The sequence below is a fragment of the Sinocyclocheilus grahami genome, unplaced genomic scaffold (assembly GCF_001515645.1).
Source record: "Sinocyclocheilus grahami isolate Dianchi unplaced genomic scaffold, SAMN03320097.WGS_v1.1 scaffold652.1, whole genome shotgun sequence".
Lineage (NCBI taxonomy): Eukaryota > Metazoa > Chordata > Actinopteri > Cypriniformes > Cyprinidae > Sinocyclocheilus > Sinocyclocheilus grahami.
The window spans coordinates 607669-617208 of NW_015505831.1; the positions used below are offsets into that span (position 1 = coordinate 607669).

Consider the following 9540-nt stretch of genomic DNA (forward strand, 5'->3'; position numbering starts at 1 on the left):
GTGAACTGCAAACAATATCTTATTTACATCGTGTCTATGTGTGGCGTTTAGCATTCAGTGAATTCTGACCGTGTCACCCTGTATCTATTTATATATTTCTTTATTAATATATTATTATCTTATATTAACCATTTGCACACACGAGCATTATCCGGCTTCGCTTCTCCCAACCGCAGACGCAGGTTTACAAGCCACTTTTTTCCAGCGTTTTTCAGTCAAATTCTTAAATTTTCCCCCCTTATGAGCAACACATTTTCGTACACGATAAAATATTTCTTTATTAATATATTATTATCTTATATTAACCATTTGCACACACGAGCATTATCCGGCTTCGCTCCTCCCGACCGCAGACGCAGGTTTACAAGCCACTTTTTCCAGCGTTTTTCAGTCAAATTCTTAAATTTTTCCCCCCTTACGAGCAACACATTTTCGTACACGATAAAAGCTTCTTGTGGTTTCTCGGTTTGTCCGATTTGAGCATCCATAAACAATGCAAAACACTGGCATTTTGAGTTTCTGCTAGTGATTTCTATGGAGAAAAATCACTTCCTGTCCTCCAGCTGCATTGCGTCATCAGAATCACGTGATTGCAAACTACCTATTGCCCCCCCCCCAAATTGTTAGTCATGGAATCCCTGATCTCGGCCCCACTGCAATTGGAGCACTTAGCCAAGCGCTATATACCCTCACTGTGTTTTTGCAGCATTGAGCAATTTAGCCAATCACAGACATATCTGTTGATTTCTTGAACGCAATGGCCAATCAGAAACGTTTTGTCAGAATTCACTCACCGCTGAAAGCGCCGCAGTTTTGCATGCTCGTGAATCATCTCATGACTAAGTGCAGACGTGATGTAAATAAGAGGTTAATTGTGCAGTTTAGAGAGCTTCATTGATTATAACGGAACTTTGTGAGATTGCGATGAACGAAGATGAGTGACGCTTTTTAGTGATAAAGGGAGCGCGCTTTGCACACTTTCTAGGGTATAATCCATTCAGAATTTGTATGAAATTTTCGTTTTCCGGACACATAGGCTACACCCTGCAAATTTTCGGGAATGACATCCGCATATTTATGTGGAATTCACTCTCGAAATAGCAGTGATTGGAACTGAACATAAAATATATGTGAAAGCAGCCTCAGTGATTTAATTCTGGAACCGGTCCTGGACAAACCTCAACAGCGCACGACCCGAGCGAGATCTAATTCACGGACCAAAAGTGTGTGCAAACTTTATTGAGATTGGGACATATCAACCAGTAATTAAATTCCATTTCCAGTAACGGACGGTAGAAATTTCAGCAGTGAATGGTATGCGATTTATGACAGAATATAGTCCCACAACTGATCGTTTATTAGCCTTTGGTAACAACGATTCAAAACGGAAACATTTCAAGTGACACGGGAAAAAGACGGAAAACTTCAGTGAACATCAGAAAAGCAGCGTGCACATTTCTGGTTAAATATGAAAGGCCATCAACTGACAAACGGGAAGCATCACCATTCAAGTCAGCAGCAAGAGCCAAAGCTCCACAGTTTACTAAACGGTGGCAACCTCTTTAAATTATTCTTGACTCTGTTGGATTGACTGCTTTGATGCGTTGCAATATGGTAGGGCATTGTTTTGATGCTTACATCCAAAATTCTTTTTTCTTTAGCTTTTCTTTTTTTCTTTTTTTTTCTTGCCCCCCCTGACTCAAGAGTCAAATGTCGCCCATGCCTAGGGTGACGCAAAGGAGACGAATTGTTGAATAAAGTCGGGGTTTTTTCTTTTGCGCACAAAGTATTCTCGTAGCTTCTTAAAATTACGGTTGAACCCCTGATTGGAACAACATGAGAGTGAGTAATTATTAATGACAGAATTTTCATTTTTGGGTGAACTATCCCTTTAAACAATACATGATATTCAGCAGGCTTGTTTATCTCCTATAAAGACAAGACACTTGGCAAAACTTTTTTTTCAGGCACTGGTCTTCCATAACATGTTTTTTTCTTCTTCAGACTAGTAGAAAAGTAAAACTAGTAATACCCATTTATGTGTTTATTTGATTATACTTTGTCTATTTGTGTCTGTAGATTTCAGTTATAATACATATCTTTAAAGGCCGTTTCTCAAGAACTCATAAGTCAGAAATCTCCATTTCAGTATCACTTACACCAAACTTTACCTTTATTTGTTCAATCCTCTTCTTTAATGCTTCACAACGACATTTACTCAACTACCTCTAAATGTCTGTTTGTTCGTTACAGAAGGATCATGTCCCTGCGCTGCTGGCCATGGCCACTGCCTACATGATCCTGAAGCAAACCCCTCGAGCCCGAAACCAGCTCAAACGCATCGCCAAGATGAACTGGAACATCATAGATGCGGACGAGTTTGAAAAGAGCTGGCTGCTTCTGGCCGACATCTACATCCAGTCGGGAAAATACGACATGGCAGGAGAGCTGCTGAAGAGATGCCTACGACACAACAAGGTGACACTGAATTCATTCAGCTGCAGTATATATATATATATCACAATTTCTGTTGGGAATTCAGCTGAAAAATGGTAAGAGATAAGTATATTTAAAGGTAGGGTAGGTGATTTCTGAGAGGCTAACAATAGCAAGCTTTGAAAGCATAAGATCCCACCCTCCTTGCAAATCACTCTCCAAAGCCACGCCTCCTCCAAAACACATGAACAGTTAACAAAGCAAAAATGAAGCATGTAGTCAGAGATGGTGTGATTGAATGGAGGCGGGGACTAATTTAAATATTCATGAAACTGTGTATACTAAATGAGGTAAGGGTGCAGAGTTATATTCAAGGCATGAAGAAATTACAAATGTTTAAATATGACATTTTGATTATAAAAATGAGATTTAAGAGAAAAAATGAGTGACTACTGGGGAAAAGGTCTCTTTTTAGATGATCCAGTGAATGAAATCTTCAGCACTTTTGATTTTCTCTTTTTATTTGTAACTTGATGAACAAACCAAAAGTGTGCTGAAACCCTAAATCAACAACTTGCTTGCAAACCTTTTGGAATCTCCAAAATATTAAAAACTGTTACAGAATGATGTCTTAACGTGTTTTATATCAGTCCTGCTGCAAGGCGTACGAGTACATGGGCTACATTATGGAGAAGGAGCAGTCGTTCAGAGATGCTGCCATGAATTATGAAATGGCCTGGAAGTACAGCAATCAAACCAACCCCACTATCGGTAAGATTAAAGCCCCTCAGATGCTCGGTACTGTTCTCATGTGTGTGTGTTCACATCTCTTATTGACATCAGCATGATGTTTGTTTACCAGGCTACAAGCTCGCGTTCAATTACCTGAAGGCCAAGAGACACGTGGATGCTATAGATGTCTGCCATAAAGTGAGTACGCAAGAAATCCTGCTGCGAATATATAAACGTCTAAATTAGTAAATACTGTACTGAGACCAACAGTCAGATTCCAGAAGCAAAATCCCACAAATTTTTTCCATAGAAAAAAAAGTTTTTACAAATAATGTTTAACCCTTTCTAGACAGACCATACCATACCTTGAACTATTCAGTGATAATAAGTTTAATCGCCTATTCTCTGCAATCTCAACCAATTCTGCAATATTTATATATTTGGCAATAAATGTAAAATATATTTCATATTTAAAATCAATTGTATAGTCAGTAGTTTTATATTTGTATCATCTTTATTTGAATTGTTATAATATAATTTTTATCTAATTTATTATATTATATTTAAAACTTTACAAAAAATATGCCTAAAATAAAAATATATTAAATGCAATTAAATTTTTTTTTTAAATGTCCCTGTTGCATCTTTTTTTCTTTCTTGCGTCTCATACCCTCAGGTTTTGGATGCACACCCCAACTATCCACGCATCAGGAAGGACATCTTGGACAAAGCAAGAGCAGCTTTAAGATCATGACAGAAGGACTGGTGTGTTGTGTGCTGTTGCTCAATTGTGATCTCGTCTGTAATTTCATATAAATTGCGTTTGTAAGTGTCAGTATATGAAATATTTTGATATGACTACATGCAGTATTCATTCAACATTAAAAACAAGCATTAATAATGGTGCAATATTTTTCCTTATGTACACAGATATAAATAAACATTTGAAAAAAACACTAATGTCAGGCTACAGATTCCACATTATAAAACGGATAGTTCCAGTCCTTGATTCTGATTGGTTGAGGCAAGTTCGAAGCTGTTGTGAAATTACTCTACAAACATACACCTTTGTTTACATTTGTGTATTGCTCGGCAAACACTTTGTTGGAACCACAACTGTTTCTGAGGAACTACATTGTTTAGTGGAAGAATAATGTTTTTATTAATATCATTACACTTTATTTGCTCTGTTTTATTTTGTGAAACCTTACTACGTATATGGAATAACTGTTTTATAAAAGCAGCCACTTTGCGTCATGCCTAACAATGCCCCTTAGCTGTTATTAGCTGTTATCAAATGATTCGCGATACGCGCTTTGAAGTCCCGATCTGAATCAAATGATTCGCGATACGCGCTTTAAAAATCCCAATCTGAATCAAATGATTCGCGATACGCTCTTTGAAGTCCTGATCTGAATCAAATGCTTCGCGATACGTGCTTTGAAGTCCCAATATGAATCAAATGATTCGCGATACGCACTTTGAAGTCCCGATCTGAATCAAATGATTTGCGATACGCACTTTGAAGTCCCAATCTGAATCAAATGATTCATGATACGCGCTTTGAAGTACCGATATGAATCAAATGATTCGCGATACGCTCTTTGCAGTCCCGATCTGAATCAAATGATTTGTGATACGTGCTTTGAACTCCCGATCTGAATCAAATGATTTGTGATACGTGCTTTGAACTCCCGATCTGAATCAAATGATTTGTGATACGTGCTTTGAACTCCCGATCTGAATCAAATGATTTGTGATACGTGCTTTGAACTCCCGATCTGAATCAAATGATTTGTGATACGTGCTTTGAACTCCCGATCTGAATCAAATGATTTGTGATACGTGCTTTGAACTCCCGATCTGAATCAAATGATTTGTGATACGTGCTTTGAACTCCCGATCTGAATCAAATGATTTGTGATACGTGCTTTGAACTCCCGATCTGAATCAAATGATTTGTGATACGTGCTTTGAACTCCCGATCTGAATCAAATGATTTGTGATACGTGCTTTGAACTCCCGATCTGAATCAAATGATTTGTGATACGTGCTTTGAACTCCCGATCTGAATCAAATGATTTGTGATACGTGCTTTGAACTCCCGATCTGAATCAAATGATTTGTGATACGTGCTTTGAACTCCCGATCTGAATCAAATGATTTGTGATACGTGCTTTGAACTCCCGATCTGAATCAAATGATTTGTGATACGTGCTTTGAACTCCCGATCTGAATCAAATGATTTGTGATACGTGCTTTGAACTCCCGATCTGAATCAAATGATTTGTGATACGTGCTTTGAACTCCCGATCTGAATCAAATGATTTGTGATACGTGCTTTGAACTCCCGATCTGAATCAAATGATTTGTGATACGTGCTTTGAACTCCCGATCTGAATCAAATGATTTGTGATACGTGCTTTGAACTCCCGATCTGAATCAAATGATTTGTGATACGTGCTTTGAACTCCCGATCTGAATCAAATGATTTGTGATACGTGCTTTGAACTCCCGATCTGAATCAAATGATTTGTGATACGTGCTTTGAACTCCCGATCTGAATCAAATGATTTGTGATACGTGCTTTGAACTCCCGATCTGAATCAAATGATTTGTGATACGTGCTTTGAACTCCCGATCTGAATCAAATGATTTGTGATACGTGCTTTGAACTCCCGATCTGAATCAAATGATTTGTGATACGTGCTTTGAACTCCCGATCTGAATCAAATGATTTGTGATACGTGCTTTGAACTCCCGATCTGAATCAAATGATTTGTGATACGTGCTTTGAACTCCCGATCTGAATCAAATGATTTGTGATACGTGCTTTGAACTCCCGATCTGAATCAAATGATTTGTGATACGTGCTTTGAACTCCCGATCTGAATCAAATGATTTGTGATACGTGCTTTGAACTCCCGATCTGAATCAAATGATTTGTGATACGTGCTTTGAACTCCCGATCTGAATCAAATGATTTGTGATACGTGCTTTGAACTCCCGATCTGAATCAAATGATTTGTGATACGTGCTTTGAACTCCCGATCTGAATCAAATGATTTGTGATACGTGCTTTGAACTCCCGATCTGAATCAAATGATTTGTGATACGTGCTTTGAACTCCCGATCTGAATCAAATGATTTGTGATACGTGCTTTGAACTCCCGATCTGAATCAAATGATTTGTGATACGTGCTTTGAACTCCCGATCTGAATCAAATGATTTGTGATACGTGCTTTGAACTCCCGATCTGAATCAAATGATTTGTGATACGTGCTTTGAACTCCCGATCTGAATCAAATGATTTGTGATACGTGCTTTGAACTCCCGATCTGAATCAAATGATTTGTGATACGTGCTTTGAACTCCCGATCTGAATCAAATGATTTGTGATACGTGCTTTGAACTCCCGATCTGAATCAAATGATTTGTGATACGTGCTTTGAACTCCCGATCTGAATCAAATGATTTGTGATACGTGCTTTGAACTCCCGATCTGAATCAAATGATTTGTGATACGTGCTTTGAACTCCCGATCTGAATCAAATGATTTGTGATACGTGCTTTGAACTCCCGATCTGAATCAAATGATTTGTGATACGTGCTTTGAACTCCCGATCTGAATCAAATGATTTGTGATACGTGCTTTGAACTCCCGATCTGAATCAAATGATTTGTGATACGTGCTTTGAACTCCCGATCTGAATCAAATGATTTGTGATACGTGCTTTGAACTCCCGATCTGAATCAAATGATTTGTGATACGTGCTTTGAACTCCCGATCTGAATCAAATGATTTGTGATACGTGCTTTGAACTCCCGATCTGAATCAAATGATTTGTGATACGTGCTTTGAACTCCCGATCTGAATCAAATGATTTGTGATACGTGCTTTGAACTCCCGATCTGAATCAAATGATTTGTGATACGTGCTTTGAACTCCCGATCTGAATCAAATGATTTGTGATACGTGCTTTGAACTCCCGATCTGAATCAAATGATTTGTGATACGTGCTTTGAACTCCCGATCTGAATCAAATGATTTGTGATACGTGCTTTGAACTCCCGATCTGAATCAAATGATTTGTGATACGTGCTTTGAACTCCCGATCTGAATCAAATGATTTGTGATACGTGCTTTGAACTCCCGATCTGAATCAAATGATTTGTGATACGTGCTTTGAACTCCCGATCTGAATCAAATGATTTGTGATACGTGCTTTGAACTCCCGATCTGAATCAAATGATTTGTGATACGTGCTTTGAACTCCCGATCTGAATCAAATGATTTGTGATACGTGCTTTGAACTCCCGATCTGAATCAAATGATTTGTGATACGTGCTTTGAACTCCCGATCTGAATCAAATGATTTGTGATACGTGCTTTGAACTCCCGATCTGAATCAAATGATTTGTGATACGCGCTTTGAAGTCCCGATCTGAATCAAATGATTTGTGATACGCAATCCGACAGTGAATAATTTTGCGACGCAATGGTTTAACTGATTCTGAGTTTCAGAAAGCTCCGTTGATACTGTAAAATGTATGTTCTTTGCTCACTTTCCTATATAATTTATTAGTTGTTTGAATAACCGTTGAAATTAATCAGCCTAATGTTTTTATTAAATTGTGATCACGTTAGCCTACAGTTTCAGTCGTATTAAAAAAATTTCGTGAAATGACTCGCATTATCTGGTATTTATTTAAAAATACGGGTTTATGATATGCTTTGTTAACAGATTACACTAACATTATACTTTAAAGCCTTGCTTTGAAAAAAAAAGTTTTCAAAATCATCCCCCTCTACTTTTTTCACAAATCGCACCCTATATATATATATATATATATATATATATAGGCCTATGTGTGTGTGTGTGTGTGTGTGTGTGTAACTAGTAAAGTAACGCATTACTTTTTAATTAATTTTTTTGCATTACTTTTTTTTATTGATTGGCAGCTCTCCTGTCCCCATGTTGAGAGAAATCAGAAGATGTTACAGTAGTTCTAAAATAAATTAAAAAGTAGCGCAAAAGTAACGTAACGCATTACTTTCCATAAAAAGTAACTAAGTAATGTAATTAGTTACTTTTTTATGGAGTAATGCAATATTGTAATGCATTACTTTTAAATGTAACTTTCCCCAACACTGCATATATGTGTGTATGGATTGGATGCAACATCACACCATCAAAGGTTAAAAAAACATATATAAATAAACATTTTAAATAATATTGCTTTCTTTATAATTACATTTATTATTTAAATATATTATATTATATTGTACTTTTTAAATTATATGAAGGCAAATACCCAGGGATCAATTTCCTGGAATTTGTCCAAATCTAGTTTCTCAGATGTGGGTTTTGCGAGATTTACAGAACAAACATTTAGCTTGACAGTGTTGCAGAAAAGAACTTCAGTTGTGCAATAAATCCACATCAGTTTGATGTCAAATAATAAACTCTTGAGTTTCATCACAAGCAGTTCAAATGTCAACCTCCAGCAAGAGTCCGACTTTCTCACTAAACACTATTACGCAGAGAGATTCAAGGCGAAGCTAAATCTCCAGTATCCTACAGATGAACACTCTTGAGCCTCTCTGGTATTCTTCTCTTGTCCGGTTCGTGTCCGGTTTCTTTTCTTTGCCCTGCAAACACAGAAGCTCTTTATGAAGTCCATGTGCACGGGGACACGGTGATTACAATCCTCAGGCTGAGCATGTCTGGTGAGTGTTTTCTACATCTACCTTCGGTTTAATAGGGCTAATTTATTGTGGCAATACGTCTAAGTGAGATACTAAGTGAGTTTAACGTAGTCGTAGTCGAATGTCACCCATCACTGATGTCAGATGTCGCGCAAAGTGATTCTGCATGCACAAATGTGTTTATTCGAGTCATGGAAATAGGTGATGCCAGTAACGGGACCCTTCGCTTGTGGATGATTAGGTTTGTGTAGCATAAATATTTAGAGGGAATGTAGGGTGCGAATTATTATGGGGATCTGACTCCACTAATTAAGGTTTAAATATCCCCAAAAGAAATTCATAACAAAAGGTTAGGGGGTCTTAAAAGTGTGCATGTGAGTTATTAGTTTGTTACTTATTGTTGATTTTAGATTATTTATTTAAAGCAAATAAGAATGTTTTTGTTTTATTTAAATTACTCAAATAAATTATTTTTTTTAAAAGAAGAGTGATTTGCTCGTGATTCGATGCTGTTAGATCGCGTTCCTGCTCCTTGTCTACTAGCAACATCCCGGCACACCGTGACAATCGTGTTAGAAAAGTATAAAAAGTAGAGCTTCTTCCATAAATGTATTATAGAGAGGAAGCTACAGAGCCTAGAAGGACAACCCCCCCCCCCCCC

General features: G+C 37.4%; 1 protein-coding gene across 1 annotated transcript in view; it reads left to right on the top strand.

Moving 5' to 3' along the window:
* The window catches only part of ttc21b (tetratricopeptide repeat domain 21B), a 29820-nt gene extending 25659 nt beyond the window's left edge, over nt 1–4161 (top strand). Inside the window, 4 exon segments of the mRNA XM_016242266.1 lie at nt 2254–2478; nt 3087–3207; nt 3299–3366; nt 3845–4161. Of these exon segments, the coding sequence (XP_016097752.1) occupies nt 2254–2478; nt 3087–3207; nt 3299–3366; nt 3845–3922 (492 nt within the window). The 3' untranslated portion in view covers nt 3923–4161.
* Nucleotides 4162–9540: the final 5379 nt, after the last annotated feature.